We start from the raw sequence: 23294 nt of genomic DNA, 5'->3' as shown, positions 1-23294 counted from the left end.
TCAGGTGTTCAAAGTGTACTATTTTATAAGTGATTTTTTTTCATTACTTGCATACTGTGGGCATCCATTGATAATTTACTATTCTAAATTATTTCGGACGCGAATTAAGCTCTGCAAAGTGACACGGTTGCAGTGCATGCCAGCCGTCCTCTTGTGCAGAAAGGTCTTCTGTATATCATATACAGCAAAGCATTCAGTTGGTGAAAAAATCTTATCCAGTGCTTTTTATGGGGAACATAACCATTATGTCTTCTTATACAAAGCTAGCTGAAAAGGGACTGGAATTGCGTAGTTATTTGAAAAGGGACTGGAGTTGCGTGCTTATAACTGATGCAAAAAAATATATATATATATATGTGTATTTCGTTATTAAGTGCATGTTTAATTCTCTACCTACTCTTTCAATTTAAAATGTTAAATTGCAGGACCTGAGTGGTCAGATTTTCTTTTCTTTAGATATTCTGTGAAAATAACATTAGTCTGAGTCACGGCTGTTGCAGAATCGTATCATGTAGGCTACACATATTCATTTAATTGTTCAGGTTACTCAAATATTTGTTGGGTTAGGTCACTTTGACTTAGACGGTCAACCTGAACAGTTTTTAATCATTCTGTTGTATACCGAACCTGGTGGATGTGTTGAGGATAAGACAAGAATGAAGGAATTTGATTTTGAGAACAAACAATGTCAAGATCACAGGGCAAGGTCAAAGTTCGAGACATTTGTCTGTGTGTTAAAATAACTAAAACAATTTTTATCTGAGATGGTACAAACTTGGTGGAAGGGTTCAGTATAAACAAGATTTTTTTTTTTTTTATAGAACAGTAGGTTAGGTCACGTACACAGGTCAACTAGTTGTTGTTAAAATGGTGATTTCACGTAAAATGGATATTTACAAATTATTTACATTATTCATGAGTGCCAGTAGCAGTATTACTGGTGCATGTATAAACATTTAATTAGTTATCAAATCTTGCCACATAAGATTTCGATTTGATGTAGTGAGCAGACAATATATAACCCTGTGGTTCACAAGCATAACGGAAGTGTAGTAACTAACTCTCCCTGCTCAGGCTCATTACTTCCGTTAATTTTGTAAGACATGATGGCTTACAAACAGGTCGTTTATAAAATGAAATTATATTTTTCTACCGATTCTGATATAATCGTGACATTAATACTTCATTAAGATGAGAGTTATATTTTCATTTACTGTAAGAACTAACAGGCAGATAAATTTTGGTGCATGGCATACCTAACTTTTACTTTTCTTTCATTATATAGCTATAATTTTCAGCACTTTTCAGCTTTCATTCTGTCATGGGATTACCGACTCATCTGGCAGCTGCATTAATGATTGGTCTACTTATCGTCAAATCATCATCAGGGATGCGACGTCTCTCAGCTACTGTGGCTGCAGAGGTGGGTACATTTGGAAACATAGGAGCCATCCAGGCATCAACTGTAATGAACCATCTTGCTGAACACTACACACAAAAGTGTCTCGGAGCTGTGATACTGCCTGAAGAAGGTAATAAATTAAACTCTTCGTCAAAAAATGGAACAAGTACATATCCAGAAAATACACTACATTCCCGAAAAGTCAGCTCTTACACAAAAAATTCAATGGGAAATATAATTGTGGACCAAGCAAAAACAAATGTGAAAATTACCATCAGTCAGAGTGTTTCTCACCAAAATCATAAAACACTGAAATATATCAAGAAATATACAGCCCAAGTGACTCTGTATTCCTGCATAACTTACATGATGCTAGAACCACCCAACTCCCAACTGCTGGCTTTATTAACAGATACTTCCTCCAACAAGCTAACACAATACTTCCTCGTCCACGCCAAAGACACCGTTGAGGCTGAACGCTTCCTCATGTATCAACGCCTGGGGAAAGAGCAAAACATGGCAGTCATCATCCCACAGACGAATCAAAACAGTACCTACTGGCGTGTATTAATCCGCCAGCTCTTGCACCCTTCAGGCTCCCCGAAGATTCTCAGTGTAAACAAATGGTCCAGTGACACAGGCCTTGAAAATACCAACGACATATTCCCAGACCAGATGGCTAATTTCTACGGAACCAAACTGGTATGTTCCGCTTTGCAATACAGGCCATATGTCGACTATGAGGTTGTTGAAGGATCCAGGGTGGTGATACCTAAACCATCCATTGACGTCAACATTCTGGATGCAATCGCCTACAAACTCAACTTCACCTACGACATCGTCATGCCTGCTGAAAGTGAATGGGGTGTTCTCAAAGATGATGTGAGTATTGGGAAGTCTCTCTCTCTCTCCCTCTCTGGATTTGTGTGTGTGTGTGTGTGTGTGTGTGTGCATGTATGTGTGTGTGTGGGGGGAGGGGTGCAAGAATCTTCCTTTTCATTATTTTTTTCTGATTACTGTTTTGAAATGTAAACTTTATCATTAAGTTTTCCTGTTTAATATAATCCATTTCTTGAATTTTAATATTGTATCTTTTTTATCACATTTTGGTCTACATCGTTCAATTCTAGGATACACTGTTGTCTGTACTTTTAATACTGACTTGCTGTAACTACGGTGGTCTAATGACAAGAAAAAAAAATCGATATGCTCATAAATTCATACATAATAGTTTTATGGTTTGGGGTTTACTCTTCAGTACTTTTACAGTTCGTCTCCCACGTGAAGGGCCTTTTGTATACTCTGTACGTGTAGTTTTTGAAGAGGTAGTTACATCACACAGCATGTAGTCAAGTTCAGTGATTCATCATTAAAGAAAATATTCAAAACAAGAGCAACTAGTCTGGAGGAATTTCACTGACCCTCGTTCCGAGACATATACAAAGTTTTATTGCATTTTTGATACATTGAACCCTACTAATGAAATAAGAAAGTGCACCCAGTTGGCACACTTGAACAGTTTGTTATATGGGCCGAAATCCAAAATGGCCACCCGAAAAAATGACATATTACAATATTTGATAACTATTGTCATTAGTTTGACTAATATTACATTATTTAGTTGCAGAATTATTTCAAGAAATTCTAGGAGTAACAAAGTATATTATAAATGTGTAAATTGTGAAAAGAAAAACTGCTCAATTAATTATAATTGTTTAAAAAAGGCACAAAATGTGATTACCGTACCCTGTTAGACTATCACCAGGTATAACCACATTATTTCATCTTCTTAACAAACTATACAGTGAAAGGATGGACAATTAGGTCTTTCTGTCAGTAAACATTTTTAAATTTTTAATATGTCATATTTAAACCATAATCTTTTTCACAACTAAAATGTTCATATCCCTTATATCAGAATGTTAGACCAATTATGCCCTTCAAAATTGATCAAAATGCTTTAGTAACATCAAGAATATATGTTGCTTATGAATATTAAGACACTGATAAACTAAACACATTTATAATTAATATATTTAGTGTCCGCCATTTCCATGTCTGTACTTTCCTCCATACTTTCCTCTTCTTCAACTGACATTCTTGATTTACACTGAGGATTGTGGCAGTCAGTTCCACTGCAAGCACAAAACAGTGAGCAAGAAAGTTGTGCTGCAGCACAACTGCAACGGGCAGTTGAACATGGGGTGTGGGAATGACACCTACACTTGATTAGTTTTAGGATATCAAGTGGTGCAGGAGAAACATCAGGTGGCAAGCCAATTGGAACCAACATGTTTGAATCAGGATCCTTGGTCCATTCATAATGAAGGGGGTTCATTTCTGGTGGCTTTGGATCAAGGGAGTTTCTCCAAATTGCTGCCTGTAAATAGGCTCTGCAAACATGTTCTTCAAATGCTTCTGTTGTTGGTGGCAAAGCTTTTAGCTCTGGTGCTGTGGTGAGCCGAAGAGTGCCCATCTTTGATTGCCACACAGTATATCTTAAAGATGTCATGTTGTTTTCATTTGGAAATCCGTAACATGCTGCAATGAATTTTGTGGCATCAGCAGTAACATCAGTCAGCTCTTCTTGTTGCCATCATAATCTAGTAAGTGTCTTCCCACTCTTTATTGCCTTTAACAATGCTCCTTTTACCAATACCCCATAAATATGAAACACTGTCACATCCTGTAAGAACACGGGCAGGTAACAGACTGTTGAGAACATCTTGATTGTGCTCAACTGTTGCTTTGATGTCTGCACTTGATCGTGATGGGCTTGTTCCAATCATTACCATATTGCAGGCAAGATGATCTTGCTTACAGAAGTGGCATAGCAGGACAAATATGTCTGTGTCATCAGCAACAGTTCTAATGCTGTGTCTTCCTGACCTTGCCAAATGGACAGCTTGCCGCACCACAATAACATCAGCTTCCTCATGTGTAGTGCGCAAGTCAGGCCTGCTTTTTCTGAGTCCATTGGTTCCTTACCTGTAATCACAAGGTGTTTGCCATTGTGTGGCAGTAGATCAGTGTGCTCACACAGATACTCACAAATGAGATTAATCACCTGGGATTTATTGTGTGTAAAAGATAAACATACCTTCTATGGTAGCAGAGGTGTTGCCAATGGCAGTCTGTGGCATCTACTTGCTTCCTTCCCAGCTCTAGCTGCTCGTGTTGCCTCTTTTATGTTTCCACTGTGATATCTGTCAAAGATGTGTGTTTGCTACTAAAAGACAATGACATATGTACTGCACAAACTTTAGTATATAATCTTCTATGACACCTTTGCTTGGCCATTTCACAACCCAGAGACTTGCACACCCATCAAGTATTATAGCATCAGCTGGGACCATTCTGCGATCAGATACTTCCACTTGGATTTTGGTTTTCAGGGTGGCTTTAGAAGGTGGCAGCCTCATATCACCTGTCTTTTCCTGGAATATTGAAGGTGGAAATGCAGCCAACTCATAACAGAGAACATCTCTCATGTTGATGTTCCTAGAGGTTTGGAGACAAAGCACTCTTGAATAGATCAATGTGGTATCATACACAGATATATTGTCCACTTTAATTTTTTTTCTTGAAGCTGACATGAGCACAACTGGTTTTGTGAGTGGCTTGTGAAAACTCTGTGGCCATCCTTCCTCAAATGTTTTCATCATAGCTGCTCCCAATTCAACAGCCCTGTCAACATTGACATGCTTTGCACGTATCCTACCTGTAACCACATTAATAAGTCCAGGTGGATGGCACTCTCCTTTTAGTGGATCTATGCAGCTTCAAAGCTTCTCCAGAATTTTTTGCTGTCTCCTTCATCGGTTTGTATCCTTGAAGGACCTTCTTCCTTATGGGTCATGACTGTGGATTGCGCGTTTCCATCAAGCATGGATACAACATTTTTTTTTCAGTTGAGCACAGATATGTAGTCCAAGAGCCCAACTTTTCAGTGCTGCTGGTTGATGGGTTATTCCAATAATTCCTCCTAGACTATGGCCATAACGTATGAAAGTTGTCTCAATGTACTGGTGGGACCAGATGCCATTCCAGATGCCTGGTTGATGTTGCAATGCATGACCTCCGTCCATGAAGTCTTGAAGCACTTCATCAGGCAGTTTGCTCATAGAATGAAAGTCATTCAAGGCATACCTTGCATAATTGGCATGACCACTAGTAAAGAAATAAGGAAGCATCTCTTTGATGACAAGCAAAAAATGACAAACTTAAAAATCGTTAAAATGAAATGTTATAAAGTGTAGTTTACAGGTGATCATTTTGTTTAGTGCATGTTCTGATAGGAAAAGCTAACATTATTATTGTATGAAGAAAATTAAAAACTGAAAAAGATAGCTAAACATGTTTTATTAGCATCATCATTCATGCAGGCGGCCATATTGGATTTAGGCCTCCATTTTGAAACGCTGAAGTGTGCCACCTGGGTGTACTTTTTTATTTTGATGGTTACATCCCAAAGTATCAGAAAATGCAATAAAACTTTGTATATGTCTCAGAACGAGGTTCATCCGAAAATGCCCATTCTGCCACCAGACTAAGCTCACATCGACAAGTTATCTTTCATCCGACGTCTTGTGTTTGAAAAATTAATTACCGTATGAAAGAACATAAGTCAAGGGTGACAGGAATGGAAAGGAGTTATCTGAAAGGAGCATGTGAAGACATACGTAGAGAAAGAGACGCAAATGACAAGGTGTCACTAATGGAGAGGGGAAGTGAAGACCGAGGATGAGGTAGTGGGATGGGATGGAAAGTAATAGGACTCAGGAGTTGGAGGTTGAAGAGAAGGCAGAATGATGACTTGGTTAAGGGTGACATGAAGGCGAATCATTTCTGGCCATTCCTTACGGGATTAGACGTCTGGCTGTAGCTAGATAAATTGATGAAAGAATATTTCGTGCCACCTCATCATAATAATCATACAAACTGTGATGAAATGTGCATTTTAGAATCGTCAAAGATTCTACAGCGTAAATGTGCAGTACCAAACATTGCACCATGCGAAGAGAGGGGTTGACACTTTAGAAAATATTCAAGTAACCGAGTAAGCATAAAGTATATCAGTATTCATGCTAAGTTTGAGAAAGAGGATAAAATTTCGAAATGCTTTCGGTATAGTACCACGTTTTTGTCAGGCAACCTTGTGTGTGTGTGTGTGTGTGTGTGTGTGTGTGTGTGTGTGTGTGTGTGTGTGTGTGTGTGTGTGTGTGTGTGTGTGTGCTTTCAATCAAAAACTAAACTAGAAATAATGGCAAGTCCTGTTTTTCCTCGTATTTCTTTTACATAATGTCAGTAAAGACAGGTGTGTTTCATGGCATTGTACAGGACATGCTGAAGCAATAATGTGGCTTACTTGTACGGTTTCTGGTTATTTATTAATTTGTCCTACATAGTTTACCTCCATGCATACAGTGATGAGCATTAACTCAAACGTGTACCTTTATATTCGGGTGAATGTTTACTAAATAACTCAGCAGCTGCATCATACATAAGCTGCACCAAACAAACTTTAGCTCGAACAAACATTAACGGCAACAAACGAGCATTAGCTGCATCAAACTCTACCTGCACCAAAAATTAGCTGAACCAAATTAATGCATATCAGCTGCAGCATATATTAAATGCATCAAACATTAGTTGCACCAAACAAACATTAGCTGCACCAGACATTATCTTCAATAAACATTATGCCTGATGTTGAGTTCAGGTAAACCAACCCTTCCTTCTACTTTGGTCATGCAGCAAGAACAAGCAAAGTCAGTGGATCCCATTTTTTTTCTTCCTTCTGTTACTCCTCCAAAAGAGTGGCTGGTTTCGGAACATAGATGACACTGAGTCTGGATAAATCATATGTCTTGCTTAACCCCTACACCGCGGGCTTGTTTACCAATGACTTGCGTGTGCCGCGGGGTTATTTGTTTCCGACAGACTCTCAAAAAATATTTGCCAAAAATCAGTTATTAGTCCTAGAATAATAAAATTACATATGCTTATGGCACATACCTTCAGCTTTCTTATGGAATGATTGTTGAGCCTTCGTCGGTTACCGTAGGACTTGTGGAGACCTCTGAAGTAGGGTAACGAAGTCTCCACTTTACACTTCCCGACAACCCGTAATATGATTACCACAGCCAGATACAAACACTATAAACACTATTCTACAATTTTCAAGTAGTTTGGGATCCATACTAAAAAAAAAAAAAAACTGTGAAAGCAATGGAAATTACGAGCGCGTTTGATCGTCGCACTGGCACTAGTTCGCTTTTGTTACTGTCATTTATTATTCATAAAACCCCTCACACTTTATATTTCTATTACTATATAACACTTATATATATCTACAGTCTTTATCCATAAGTTTCCTCCAGTAGTATTAGTTTATTGTCACTGTAGGGATTCAATTTCTTTCAGTAAAATACGTAGCATTCACTTTCTCGTCCTGTATACTGGCATTGAGAGTGAATGTCACTTTCATCTTCACTCTCATAACTCATAGCATTCAGACATGCTAGAGTGAAACTTTCACTTTCATTACTCCTATGGTATATACTAGTATTCTTATAATACTACTCATTTACATTTCTATTTACGTTCTCTATTTTATTTACGTTATTTACATTTCTATTTTATTTACACTGTGTTGTGCACTGTCACTTGAAATAACTTATAAAACTATTTTCCATTGTTCACGTATATTTACATTCATTACTTTCACTTGCTGTTTACACATTATTTACTCATTATTTGCAATTCCACTTGCACTGTTTTACTCAATAGAAAGATCGTAGTCACTCTTTTATCAATTGTCAGCCCTTTACCTCTTTCCACACGAGGTTTAGTAGAGGGTAAAGGTCACAGGGCCATTTGCATGGGGGTGAAAAAAGGCCTTGAAGTCAGCAAGAAGAAACATACGTACCCTCGCTTCGGAAGTTGAGAGTAAACTGATAACGGAGGGCCAGCGTGGAGGCCTGTTTAGGGGTTATTCAGAGTTACCAATATTGGTTCTTGAAACAGCTAAGTCTAGCACTGATATGATTGGCAGGAAATCTAGACAATACATTATAAATTTGGTAGTTCCAGGTGAATGTAAATATCACTTAGGCTTCTCCCTTCCCTCCTTACATGTATATTTATTACGAAAATAGATTAGAGGCCTACTTAGGAGATATATATTCAGAGCTACCAATGTTAAATCTTGAAACAGCTTTGTCTAGCACTGATATGATTGGCAGGAAATCTAGACAATACATTATAAATTAGGTAGTTCCAGGTGAATGTAAATATCACTTAGGCTTCTCCCTTCCCTCCTTACATGTATATTTATTACGAAAATAGATTATACGGCATATTTCAAGGGGAAAACAACAGCGAAAATTAGCGAACGAGTGCACGTGAGGTGTTGTCAGGTGATAATTAGCCAATTCCAGGTGTATGGCACTCTCACTTACCTTATTTCTTTCTTGTATATATTATTTGGTATAAGAATACGACATAGGGCTTATTTCAATGGATGAAATCAGTGAAAAATTCCAGGGAAGATTTACTTAGCGTAGCACGGCCAGGCAGGCGAGAGGATAGGGTAATGGAGGGGGGGTAGGGAGGGGAGTCAAGAACGGGGAGAAATGGCTAAATTGTCAACAATGGATGGGAGTACAGATGAGATTAGGAGTGCTGACTAGTGTTGGACATTGGCAGTACTGATAGATGATACAAGCCCCCACTTGGAAGCCCGGGTGAATTCAAAATAACACAGAATCACAAAAGCGACGCCCCGCGGTATGATCCCTTGCTCCCAAGCGTCACGAAAGTGACGCCCCGCGGTTAAGGGGTTAATCATCTAACGATAAAATCCTATCGTTCATAACTACTCTCCTTCCTTAATCTCAACGCCAGTTGAACAGTCATAGGTGATGTCGATTTCGGACGAGCCACCTTCTCTTTGTGCCTGGTCTTGGCACAGGAATGAGCAAATTCACTGGATCCCATCTGGGTTATTGGTGAAGTTCTGTCTTCGTCAACCACTCAAAAATTATTACAAGATGCTGAAGGTTTGTCTTTTTTTATTAAAGTTACGGCCGTAAGTCCTGAACCAGGCTCTTCCTTCATTTTCGGGGCATATCGATCAGCATTATGTGACGATGAATTTAAAACCATGAAGCAGGAGCAAACCATGTCGGTGAACCCTATTATTCTCAGTCTGTATGCTTTCTTCTCTCATTATACTGGTCTCCAAACTGTCTCTCATCAAAGTCACTTCCATTAGTCTGGCCATTATTCAGAGCGACCCAATTCACCAGATCTTGTTGTCTCTCATCTCTCATTTTTGGAGCCTGCTTTCCATTTCATTGTTTAAGTTCTAAGTACGCGGAAATAAATTCCGGTTCAATCTTGCCTCCCATTAAGAAGGGTCATTGGAGTCATGGGTAATGGTGAAACCCAAATTTTTGTACTTGGCATGATACCAGCGAATTCATCATACTTCTTTCGCCTTACCATGACCCAGGTTTTCATAATTTGTCGGCATACTGCACGTAGCTCAGTTGTCGAAGACAACAATAGGCTTTTCCATTGCACTTCTTGGTGACCAGCACTATATTTCAGTATTAATCTGTAGTTACAAATCAGCACTCGAAATAAAGAAAAAGCACTTTTTGAGCGAAAATAATATAAAAAATTGTTGATCCCATCGTTCTCTACCTGCCTTGTGCATTCCCAGGGCCACTGGACCGGGATAATGGGCGACGTTGAGTTTGGACAAGCCAACTTCTCCTTAGGCCTAGTCATGATGCAGGAGCGAGCCAATTCACTGGATCCAACCACGATGTACTTCATGGACGCCCTCACCTTCATCACAGCCAAAAGTCCCCCGAGTGCGCCCTGGAAAAAGCTCATCACTCTTTTCCAGCGTGAGTTAAAGTAGGATATTCCAACATAACCAATATGGTGGGTTGTGCCCCGACTCGTATTCCTTCTGGAATTCATGACCTCTCCAGCTGTTTCATCCTCTGTCCTCTTCCATCCTTAAGACTCAACAGCAAGTCTCACAGTACTTTGGTGCTCTCCTCGTCAGTCACGTGAGTCAAAGAAAGCAGTTCAACCTCAACATGAGTCAAAATCAGTATTTCCAACATGAGTCTGACTAGGCCATTTCAACCCAATGACAGCATAAGTCAGAGAATTCCTGTGTAAGTCATAGTAGCACTTTTCTTGCACGTCAGTGTAAGATTTTCCAACGTAAGTGAATAAAGGAAATTCCAGTGTAATTCAGTGTCAGATTTCCAACGTAAGTGAATAAAGGAAATTCCATTGTAATTCAGTGTCAGATTTCCAACATAAGACAATGCAGGAAAATTTAACGTTAATATAAATAATTCCAGCGTACGACAGCATATGATACCTAAGTTCATGTATGTAATACCAATGCAGATCGGTGTAGGAAATGCTATAGCGTAAGTCAGTGTAGACTCTGCATCGTTAATCCAGTGTAGGAAATACCCACTTGAGATCAATGACTGATATTCCATCGTGAGTCAAAGTGAAAAATTCTTTCATACTTCCAGAGTAAGTCTAAGTAGAAATTTCCATCATAATTTCAAAATGAATAGAAGCAGACGATCCCAAAATGAGTCAAGAGTATTCTAGCGTGAGTCAAGTCAAGCAGCTAGAGCTTTGACAAAATAAACAATTCAAACACAGTCGAAACGTGAGTCAGTTGTACACAGTTATTGGTCAAGGTATACTTTCTCAACATGAGTCAAAGTGCGCAATACAGATGGTAATAGCCGAGCTCATAATATTATTACCCTTCTTCGAGGTGTAGGAGCCTGAGGGTAGGCCACTGTTTTCGTGTCCTAAAAAAATTAAGGATGGTTCACCAGCCTTCTTCCAGTGGTGACAGTGCATGACCGCAAACCTTCAGCCACCCAGTGTCTGTAGGTCATAGACTCACATATCCTATCCAGCCATTTTTGTCTTGATCTATCACGGCTGAGTGCCATGAACTACCAAGACGAAGATGGGTGGATTCGATAAGAAGATGGCTGAAGAAAAATGGGCTTGTGATTGTGCACACAAAACTCGCAGATATTCCTCTTAGAGATAGAGTCAGCTCAACAAACTTCTGTAGTGGTCACTGAGTTGCATTTTGTTATTTCCTGTACAAACATTATATGCCCTAGAATCTTTTCCCGTGCCACATTTTATTATTACCTCTACATGAGCTATTCTCTGTTCCTTCCTTTACTGCAGATTTAACTCGATGTACTTGAAGTGCAGTGGATGTTTGTATGTGTGCGGTGATGTATACGAAGGATGAAGAGATTTAAACAGCTATTTTTCTATGTACATCATGTCTTTATTGCATATTAACTTATTAAACTTCCACCGCAATGAACGTATAAGTGTGTGGAGTGATGCCTGTGTGCGATGGGGTTCTGCTCTATCACACCACCGCATTCACACCACCATAGTCTTCTTCGTTTACACAGTATAGCCTATTAAGCATTCCTTACAGTGAAGGTATGAGTGTATGGGGTGATTTGAGTGTCATGGTGTTCAATTTTCAGTTTCCTTACCGTACTTTATCGTTCCTTTTTTGTTCTGTTATATACACCTGATTCTCTTCAATCTTCCACTTCAGGGAAGGTGTGGATGTGTGTGGTGGTGTCTGTGTGTGGTGGGGTCCTGCTTTACCATGACTTCTACCACATTCAAGCCACCATCTCCTCCCATCTCCTGGATTCCCATGCCTCCATGAGCATCCTGGCTTCCTTCCTCAGCCAGTCCCTCTATCAGTACCTCTGGCTGTCTACAGGCAGGGTGAACATGAGTCTCACTAGCTTTTCATCATCATATGCTTTTATTTTGCACTTGTCATTACTTAGGGCATAGTCACACACACACACACACACACACACACACACACACACACACACACACACACACACACACAGACTGTTACATAGCCTATGATTTCATCATCCCTTGTATAATTCTAACTTATGATTCAGTTTTGTTCATGATTGCATCATCCTTTGTATGATCCAAATGTACAGTATGCTGCATGTTTGTTTACGATTCGCCATGTGGCTTTCATAGTGACCAGGCTTGCGTGTTCTACCTCACTCCACCCTTCTCCCCCTTATAGTAGAGTAAGTCGTTCTTTCTGTTGTTCAGAACAGGATTGTCAACTTTTCGTCTCCTATCCCTTCATTTGCGCGTCCTCCTTACAAGTTGAATCAAGCTCTGCCGGCCCCCTATATAAAGAGCTCAGTCTCTGCATTAGTTGCCACTTAGATCTACTCCTCATTCATTTCACATCTCTCCTCCCCTGTACAGTATATTATCATTTTTGTGAGTGCTCAGGAAGTCTCCAGCCATCTAGCTGCTGTATAATTTGAGTATAAGTGTTATTACCATTTTTCTTGTACTGTATAGCCTAAGGCGTTAATTCGTAAGCCTGGTAAAGTTTTTATGATTCATATTGGTTCCATACTGTCAGCCAGTATTAGTAATATTTTGTATCTGTAATAATATTATATCTTGCTTTAACTCAGCATTATCCGGTTTTCTCATTTTATCAGGGCTGACTTAGGTAAATTTGCTCTTGCTAATTTCGTGTTAATAGAGGTTATTGCAGTTAACCAGATATGTAACCTGTTTTGCCATTACATTATCCTTATGAGTCTTGAATGTTTAGTTGTTAGTTTGAGCATTAAACTTTAACTTGTAATTTTACCTAAGTCATTTGTTTTGAACCTGGAACTTTGCGGGACAGTAGTGATTTTAGTATTCTCACTTGAAGTGTTCATTATCTCTCTCTGTTCCGTAACATTAATTTGGCGACCTCTTATCAGGATATTCAAGATATTATCATAAGGATATTGCTTGATATTTTGTGACTGTGATTTATTCATGATGTCTACTATTACTACTCTTGATGGAGCCAAAGATTTTTTGTCACATGTGCAAACAGTGTGTGATGTATAAAACAGAACAGAGAATGAACTTAAGCTTGTTGCTCAACAATTGGGAATTGCTGTTCACTCTCATCATTCTAAAGATCAAATTGTTGGCATGATTAATAAAAGCTTGTTTAATGTAACTCCTCCAGATGAGCAAACGCAGATTGAAATAGCTATGTTTCAGCTAGCCCTGCAGGAGGCTCGTGCTAAGGAGGCTGAGTTTCAGGCACGTGCTAAGGAGGCTGAGTCTCAGGCTCGTATTCAGGAGGCACAGGCACAGGCTCGGGCACAAATTGAACTTGCTAGGATTCAGGCAGACCATGAGTATCGCATGAAACAAGGTGGAACTGGATCATCTAGCTCTGATGATTTTGATGTGGCTAAAAATGTTAAACTTGTCCCTCCTTTTAATGAATCTGATTTAACAAAGTATTTTCAGTTGTTTGAGAGGGTAGCTACAGGTTTTAATTGGCCCAAAAAGTATTGTCCAGTACTCCTTCAGAGTGTTCTTACCGGTAAAGCTCAAGTAACTTATGCATCTTTGCCTCAGGATCAATCTGATAATTATGATGTAGTTAAGAGCTTGATTTTTAAGGCCTATGAGCTTGTTCCTGAAGCCTATAGAGTAAAATTTAGGACAACTTATAGGCAAGATAAGCAATCCCATGTTGAGTATGCAACAATCAAAGAAGATCTGTTAGAGCAGTGGTTAAATTCAAAGAATGTGGATTGTGATTTTGATAAATTTAAGCAGATGATTTTGCTGGAGGACTTCAAAAGGTGTATTAATAAAGATGTAAGCCTATATCTTGATGAGAAAAGAATAGATAATTTGTCGGATACTGCAGTTTTAGCTGATGAATATGTTCTTACTCACAAGAGATATTCTAAAGAAAAAAGGAAAGCTGAAAGTAAGTACGTTGCCTCTACTCAGAGTACAGGTAACAGTAAAGAGAATAAAGATGATGTTTCTCAGGAAGTAAATACCAGCTCCACATCTAGATTTCAGAAAAGTAAATGTATTTATTGTAGTAAGCTTGGTCATACTACGGAGATATGTTTCAGGAGACAGCGTGATGTGAACAAAAAGGAGTCTTTAAATATTCAGTCAATTGGTCTAGTGTCCACCCTTGAGAGTTCCCAGAATTCATTAACCGAGTTAACTGAACCTGCTTTGATGGGTAAATTAAATTCTCATGATGAAGCTCCTCTTTTGAGCAGTAACGTGGGTGACACTCTCAAGAGTTCATGTGCTAATTTCCTGTCTGATGGTTTTGTCAGTCCTCTGGACAGTAATGACAGGAAATCAGTTAAAATTTATCGTGATACAGGTGCTTGCCAATCCCTTATGCTGACCAGTGTTCTAGGCTCTAATGTTAATTCCTCTGATGAAACTGTAATCTTACAAGGTGAAGGGAAGAATTACTTCTCTGTCCCTCTGTGCAGAGTGAATTTAGAGTCTGGTTTTGTTAATGGTTCCGTTATGGTTGGGTTGGTTGAGACACTTCCAATGTCAGGTGTAACTTTCTTACTTGGAAATGATATTGGTGGAAGTCAAGTGTGTCCAGCTCCTCAGTTGTCTAGTGAACCAGTGACTGCGACCCAGGATTGTGATGTCCCTGATGTGTTCCCTGCATGTGCTGTCACTAGGGCTAAGTCTAAAGTTACTGGTGACTTAGAGGATAATGATGATGATGATGTTATCCTAACTGACACTTTTCTTGCTAATTTGGACCACTCACCAGATGAGGCAGTACCCCGTAGTGTTGATAATTTGTCTCGTCAAGAGTTGGTTGAGTTCCAGGTTGCTGACCCTGAGTTGAAAGGTCTAGCTAACTCTGCTTGCAGTGAGGAAGAGTCAGCTGGTGCTTCTACTTGTTATTATATAAAGTCAGGAGTACTTATGAGGAAGTGGAGACCCCCAGCAGCATCAGCCGACTGTGAATGGGAGGTTGTACATCAAGTTGTCATCCCTCGTGTTTGTAGGCAGGATATCATTAGAGTGGCTCATGATTCCAGTTTGGCAGGACACCTTGGAGTGAGGAAGACTGTGGCACGCATTTTGAAACACTTCTACTGGCCAGGTATCTTCAGAGATATTTCCTGGTATTGTAAGTCTTGTCACACCTGTCAAGTTGTGGGGAAGTGTAATCAGACCGAAAAGGTTGCACCTCTAGTTCCCATTCCTCCTTTTGAGGCGCCATTCACCCGTGTGTTGGTGGATATTGTGGGCCCTCTTCCTAAGACTTCTTCAGGATTTTCTATGTGTTGACCCTGATTGATATGGCTACTCGTTATCCTGAAGCCATTCCACTTAGAAATATCTCAGCAAAGAACGTGGTTAAGGAAATGCTAGGGTTCTTCACCAAGTTTGGTCTGCCCAAGGAGGTACAGTCAGACCGGGGAAGTAATTTCATGTCAAATGTTTTCAAGCAGTCTCTGAAAGAGTTGGGCATCACCCAGATCACGTCTTCAGCTTACCATCCCCAGACCCAAGGAGCGTTGGAGAGATATCATCAAACACTCAAATCGATGCTCAGGAAATACTGTTTGGAACATCAGAAAGATTGGGATAAAGGTCTTCCATTCGTTGTATTTGCCGCAAGAGAATCTCCAAATGAATCACTGGGCTTCTCACCCTTTGAACTACTGTTTGGCCATGAAGTAAGAGGACCCCTTAAGCTACTCAAGGAATGCTGGCTGTCGGAGGAAGATGACGTCAACCTGCTGGAGTATGTGATGAAGTTCAAAGAACGGCTGTCCACTGCTTTACAGCTGGTGAGAGAGAATTTAGGAGCTGCTCAGGAGAAGATGAAGACTTGGTATGATAAGAAGTCCAGGTTACGCCACTTTCAGCCAGGAGATCAGGTTTTGATTCTGCTACCAGTGCATGGGCACCCTCTTCAAGCCAAGTTTAGTGGTCCTTATTTCGTGGAGAAGAAACTCAGTGATGTCAACTATGTCATTGCCACACCAGATCGTAGAAAGAACAAGCAACTTTGTCACATCAACATGCTAAAGTTATATCACAGGCGGGACGAAAATAACCCAGTCTGCACTGTAGCTGTTCCACCCGAGTCTGCAAGTGAAACTCTCCCATGCAGTATGAGCCTGAGTGATAGTTTGGGGAAGAATCCTGATATCATGAATGATCTCCAGACTAAGCTTTCTCATCTAGCTCCCAAGGAAAGGCAGGAGTTTTCGGCATTACTGCAGGAGTACCCGCAAGTGTTCCGTGACACTCCAGGAGAACCACTGTGTTGCTGCATGATGTCGATGTTGGAGACGCAAAGCCAATTAAACTGCCTCCTTACCGTGTGAATCCAGTGAAAGTTCCTCTCATCCAGAAGGAGCTTGGCTACCTGTTGGACCACAAGATGATTGAGCCCTGTAAGAGCAAGTGGAGTTCTCCTGTCACGCTAGTCCCTAAGCCAGGTGGGTCACAGCGGCTTTGCATCGACTACAGACGTGTTAATCAGATAACCAAAACAGACACTTACCCTCTCCCTCGCGTAGAAGATTGCATAGACAAGATCGAAAAGGCTAAGTACATAATTAAGTTTGATTTGCTAAAGGGATACTGGCAAGTACCTATGACTGAACGTGCTAGGGAGATCTCATGTTTTGTAACACTAGAAAAGACTTTTGCATGTTCTGTAATGCCATATGGTATGAAGAATGCACAGCCACTTTTCAGAAGCTCATGAATGTTGTAACAGAGGGTTTGGCAGGGTGTGTTGTTTATATTGATGATGTATTAATCTTCAGTGACAACTGGAAAGATCACCTATGCCATGTCAGTAAATTTCTTGAGCATTTGGTTCAGGCTAATCTTGTATCTAATTTATCAAAGTGTGAGTTTGGTCAAGCTAAAGTTCAGTACCTTGGGTACGTAATTGGTGATGGACACGTTGCACCACCAGGAGCTACGGTTCAGGTTATAAGTGATCTTCCCAGACCTAAAAGTAGGAATGAGCTACAAAGATTTTTGGGAATGGTAGGTTATTACAGGAGATTTGTTCTTAACGTTTCAATTCTTGTATCACCACTTACAGACCTACTGAAAAATGGTGTTAAATTTGTCTGGACCGATAACTGTGAATCCTCTTTCAGTAAACTTAAAGCTATCCTATTAAGTCAGCCAGTGCTCGCTACTCCAAATTTTGCTAAGCCTTTTAAGATGACTGTTGACGCAAGTGATACAGGAGCTGGGGCTGTTTTGCTGCAAGAGGATGATCAGGGTATTGAACATCCTGTATCTTATTACAGTAAGAAGTTCACTCCACCTCAAAAGAACTACTCAACTATTGAGAAAGAGCTTCTGGCCTTGATTTTGGGTTTACAGCATTTTTCATTTTATTTGTGTTCTGGTTTTGACCCCATAGTCATTTATACCGATCATAACCCACTGAAATTCCTTAGTAAGTTTAAAGATAAAAATCAGAGATTGACAAGATAGAGTCTACTTCTTCAGGAGTATTCATTAGACATACAACATGTCAAGGGGAAAGAAAATGTTATTGCAGATTGCTTATCTAGATTTTAGACAGATTGTTTTAGAGTAATAAGATATTTCCTTTGTAAATTTCTTTTTCTTTGTGGGGAGGTGTTACATAGCCTATGATTTCATCATCCCTTGTATAATTCTAACTTATAATACAGTTTTGTTCATGATTGCATCATCCTTTGTATGATCCTAATGTACAGCATGCTGCATGTTTGTTCACGATTCGCCACGTGGCTTCCATGGTGACCAGGCTTGCGTGTTCTACCTCACTCCACCCTTCTCCCCCTTATAGTAGAGTAAGTCGTTCTTTCTGTTGTTCAGAGCAGGATTGTCAACTCTTCGTCCCCTATCCCTTCATTTGCACGTCCTTCTTACAAATTGAATCAAGTTCTGCCGGCCCCCTATATAATGAGCTCAGTCTCTGCATTAGTTGCCACTTAGATCTACTCCTCATTCTGTTCACATCTCTGTCCTCCCCTGTACGGTATATTATTATTTTTGTGAGTGCTTAGGAAGTCTCCAGCCATCTAGCTGCTGTATAATTTGAGTATAAGTGTTATTACAATTTTTCTTTTACTGTATAGCCTAAGGCATTAATTTGTAAGCCTTGTAAAGTTTTTATGATTCATATTGGTTCCATACTGTCAGCCAGTATTAGTAATATTTTGTATCTGTAATAATATTATATCTTGCTTTAACTCAGCATTATCCGGTTTTCTCATTTTATCAGGGCTGACTTAGATAAATTTGCTCTTGCTATTTTCGTGTTAATAGAGGCTATTGCAGTTCACCATATATGTAACCTGTTTTGCCATTACATTATCCTTATTAGTCCTGAATGTTTAGTTGTTAGTTTGAGCATTAAACTTTAACTTGTAATTTTACCTAAGTCATTTGTTTTGAACCTGGAACTTTGCGGGACAGTAGTGATTTTAGTATTCTAACTTGAAGTGTTCATTATCTCTCTCTGTTCCGTAACAACACACACACACACCAAAGGCGTACTCTCAAGTTACTTGAGAAACTGGGGCCACACCTGGGTGCTAAGGTACTTATTAATGTAATCCGTTTTGGAATTATATAGTGGGACACACACTTTACTTTGTTAACGCTTCATTTCTGTGGCATTTTAAAAATATTACGCTGATATTCGGTAACATAATCTATTATAATTGTATAGATGGTAGCAAGGTTATTGCAAACTGCTCAGTGTCAAGTTTCGCAGATTCATATAAAACTACCATTATAATTTGATGTTCATCTAAAAAGTCATGGTGTAACGTGCTCGACTCAGGACGGCCCTGATCTAATATCATGTTTATACACTGATTTGGTGGCAGGTAAAAAATGCAAAAGATAAATACAGAAAAAATGAGAGGGTGTGAAGAATATTAATAGCATCGCTTTGAAAGAAGTGTAGCAGCTGCCATCTTTCCCCAGGTGTTTCTCGGGTTCTGGCTCCTGTACGCCTTCTTGGTGATGACCCACTACAAGGCCTCCCTCACCAGCAATTTAGCAGTGCCCTTCATTCCCCCACCGCTAAACACACTCCAGCAGTTCCTTGGGTCCAACCTGAAGTATGGTGTGAATAAACTTAAGGTAGGTATTCGCCAAACGGACCAAGACCTGTACATGATCAAAAATTTTGTTTTTATTGTATTATCCTCTTCCAGTGCATAAAGCGACTGCACAGAGTACTCAAAATGTAATTGGACAGTAAAAGGAACTTGTTTGGATTCTTATTATGCTGAGGGCAACACAAATCCTAACTGCCAAGCTGAACCTGGCGAGCAAAATTAGCTTTACAAGGGCATGTTCTCTATGATGAAAACTTGTCAACATATTTCACCTTTCTTCCCGTTGTGGCTCGAAACACCAACTCTCCACATCCTTCAACCCAGTGTATCAAACGGTGGACAGGGACATGTTATGCTACAGCGACGAGAAAAGTACTCTAGATTCATGCTACCTCCAATTCCATCATCTCTGGTGCAGGAAAGGGACGCCATCACGTTGTCACAGGCATAGCCGGATGGTGAGGTTGTTCGATCAATCAGTAATCCCTGAATTCCTTGCCAATCATATGAAAGGAGAAAGGCGGGCTGCAGGACAGGGGCAGCTTCAGCCTACAGTCCACTGGGTTCTCCTTCAAATGAACCTGGGGCTACAATAGCAAAAACAGCATCTCCCCTACAACATCTCGTTATCATTTATTTTTGTCTTTATCATATCATTGCATTCAGCGTTGTATTGTCATCTTGCAGTGAATATGATAAAGGTTACTTAAAATTATGCACAGTTTTAACTTCATCTGCTGTTCTTACAATCAGGGCGCAGAATATCAACTCTTCTCCACATCCCACATCCCACTGTACCAACAGCTGTGGAGGGACATGCAATTCAACAACGACGAAAACAGTATGCCTATGGTGGTGGAGGGCACTTACTCTTATATAAATTACCGCAGCTTCCTCGTGCTTCAGATGTTGATGCACAACAGCAACCCCAGGAGAAAGACTGATCTACATGTGGCCACGGAGAGGTTCTTTCCAACCGTATCTGTGTGGTTTTTGCCTAACGTAAGTGAAGGTAGAAGAAATGCAAGTCATTTTTTGCATTGTCGTTCACCTAATGTCAGATTTTTCTCTACTTAAACAAAGATATACAAACTTGAGATGACATGTACAGTTATAACCCATATTTTCTACAGCTCTGTAAGTATGGAGCTAATATACTGTATAAAACATAAATCATTTAATGACAAGAACGATGGGGAGTGATAAGATACCTGTTTTTGAAAACATGATAGTGTTAAGCCAGCCCTTGACTGGTACGGTAGTCGGTGAAGTTATTGTGAATAACAGTGACAGCTGAGTCTGTAAGGAGCCAGTTGCATGGTATCATTAATACAACTTTTCTAATATATTAACCATTTACAGCCTCAGGTTACCCTGAAGTGACGGTTTGAGTAATTTTCAAATTTTAAATAAGAAGGGAACCCTAATGTAGGGACCTATGAGTTTCGCAAATATGAACCGATAAGCGAAGGGCAGTACGCTTAGTAACCCTACCCACAAGGCGCAACTTGCAGCAACCCTAGGCTGTGGAGGGAAAACACATGCGCTTCCAAAGCGAGTATGAATGTTATATTTTGATTGGTGTGTGTGTGTGTGTGTGTGTGTGTGTGTGTGTGTGTGTGTGTGTGTGTGTGTGTGTGTGTGTGTATGTTTGTGTGTGTGTGTGTGTGTGTGTGTGTGTGTGTGTGTGTGTGTGTGTGTGTTGTGTGTGTGTGAACAAAATTACTCCATGTGTTCTAATTCGATTTAACAAAACATGGTGAAAGTAATGAAGGTCAGACTATGGGTCAGAGGTCAAGGTTATAAGGAAATATCAAAGTTTCACCAATATTAGCCAGTTTTTATCCTGTTTATACCAAATCTTAGGAAAAGACTGAGGGTAAGGGAAGAGTGAAATAAATACATTTTTATATCAATCAGTCAAAGGCTAAGGTCAAAGGACAAGCTCAAAGTTTGACCCATGTGTCCTTGTGTGAACAAAATAACTAAAACAGAGTTGATCTCATTTCGACCATACCTGGTGGATGAGTTAAGGATCAGACAAGGGATTCTTTTATTGTTTTTTAAAAGAAAACTAGGTCAAAGGTGAAGAGTACCTCGTAAGATTAACTTAAATCAAATATTGAGGAATGTTTCGGGGAAAGGCAAGGAAACAGTTTCCATTATGTCAATAATTTGTCAGAGGGTCAAGGCCACAGGGCAAGGTCAGCCACGTTTAGGAAAGCCTTCAACCAAATTTCATGATACAGTTAAGAGTCAAGGAGGAATTTAATAATTCGACTTTGAGAGCAATCGGTCGACGATAAAGTCACAGGCAAAGTCAGATGTTCGGCGCTTAGGCTAATCGATGGGCACGAGTATTGTACTCTCTGTGTGATCCTCCTTGTTTCTTATGCATCCCTATTCTCTGACACCTGTAAACTATTAATTTGCTTTCTTATGTTTTAATATGCGTTACTCTTGCATTCTGTTATGGAGTGTTTGCTGAGAGGCGAGAAAAGGAAAGGTTGCATGAAGTGAATGCTTTTTAGGGGGAGGCTCGAGGGATACCGGACCGTTCTTGGCTGAGGCTGGTTAAGACTGTGAGGTGGTTTTGACTGCAGCCGGAAGGAAGTGAAGCAGAAAGAAGTGGTATGCATATTATCATTCAAAATTTTAGGTGTGCATGGTTAAATCCACGTGACTTTATGATATACTGTACACATTTTCAACTTTGTAAAAGCCCACAGAAACCGTGCACTGGCTTGCATCCATCAGATTATTTTGCTGTTTGGTTCAGGGTGCGCCTTATCTGAAGAACTTCAACGCGGTGATGTGGCGGTGTGTGGAGGCTGGCTTAATCAACAAGTGGCTATATGACCTGTACGCCGTTTATGTGAAGGAATACCAGGACCAGAAGTCATCACAGGAGCAGGAGGACACAGCCGTTGAGAAGGACACTAGGCTTGTAAGGTTTAGATGAGAGAGAGAGAGAGAGAGAGAGAGAGAGAGTTGAGGATTAATCCTATTGTACGTTATATAAGCTTCAGATTTTTCTGGCAACTTCCACACTGTTTTACTCAAGTGAGAAAATTTCCTGTCTGACAAAGGTTTGAGAACATGGATATTTAAAAAATATATATATATATATATATATATATATATATATATATATATATATATATATATATATATATATATATATATATATATATATATATATATATATATACTTACATATACTTTGCACCAGCCAAGATGGCATTAGATCCGCATTCCTTCTTAACATTGGCACTAAGTGGCATGGTAATTATCGTGCTGTTTACAGAATGGTGACTTACGTCACAGGGTATGTTCATAATCTATGTATTCGTAAATATTGCAACAGTTTTCCTTGTCTCTTGAATGATATCTGAAAGTGAATGGCTCTGCTGTTAAGCTAGTGGCTGAACAACCGTGTATAATTTGATTCCTCAGTTTTTCCTTCGCTTACATGGTGGCACTTTTCTTGTGTACAGGTTGTATTCACCTTAAATCACCTGCAGGGAGCTTTCTTCCTGTTCTTCCTCGGCCACGGGTGCGGGCTGTTACTATTGTTTCTGGAGCTGCTGTTAGCCCGGTACACCTCATCAACCTGAAATTATTTAATGTATAATACCATCAATAAAATGAACTTTTTATTGTGTTCGCTGTCTCTCTCTTTAGGCAATTATATTCAGGTTTCGAAACTTTTTTACGGGAGGGGCTTGATACAGTTTTCAATAGTACATCCAGTATTGATGCACTCTATTAAGCCTCGTAAATTTTTTTGATGTTTGCAAGAATAATATGTAAATATGGGGACATCATAA

At 39.7% G+C, this 23294-nt stretch overlaps 1 protein-coding gene across 1 annotated transcript; it reads left to right on the top strand.

The window, feature by feature from the left end:
- The first annotated feature begins 1771 nt into the window (after positions 1–1771).
- On the top strand, positions 1772–23081 carry LOC145401642 (ionotropic receptor 21a-like). The gene is made up of 7 exons (XM_080273835.1): positions 1772–2284; positions 10134–10323; positions 12057–12235; positions 19328–19486; positions 20218–20466; positions 22244–22411; positions 22989–23081. Exons 1-7 carry the CDS (start codon positions 1772–1774, stop codon positions 23079–23081), a joined length of 1551 nt encoding a protein of 516 aa, XP_080129961.1.
- Positions 23082–23294: the final 213 nt, after the last annotated feature.

The sequence above is a fragment of the Coenobita brevimanus genome, chromosome 56 (genome assembly GCF_032717465.1).
Source record: "Coenobita brevimanus isolate Jiangsu-jjx chromosome 56, ASM3271746v2, whole genome shotgun sequence".
NCBI classification, from domain to species: Eukaryota; Metazoa; Arthropoda; class Malacostraca; order Decapoda; family Coenobitidae; genus Coenobita; species Coenobita brevimanus.
Note: the sequence above shows the minus strand (reverse complement) of the source record. Positions and strands in the feature narration are given on the sequence as shown.

What these genes read in the sequence shown, in the direction of transcription:
- LOC145401642 (XM_080273835.1), top strand. Translation starts at nt 1,772, where the DNA reads ATGCTAGAACCACCCAACTCCCAACTGCTGGCTTTATTAACAGATACT. An exon ending in GCTCATCACTCTTTTCCAGC is followed by an intron (nt 10,324 to 12,056) that starts GTGAGTTAAAGT and finishes CTTCCACTTCAG; the next exon opens with GGAAGGTGTGGATGTGTGTG. An exon ending in TCTGGCTGTCTACAGGCAGG is followed by an intron (nt 12,236 to 19,327) that starts GTGAACATGAGT and finishes ATCTTTCCCCAG; the next exon opens with GTGTTTCTCGGGTTCTGGCT.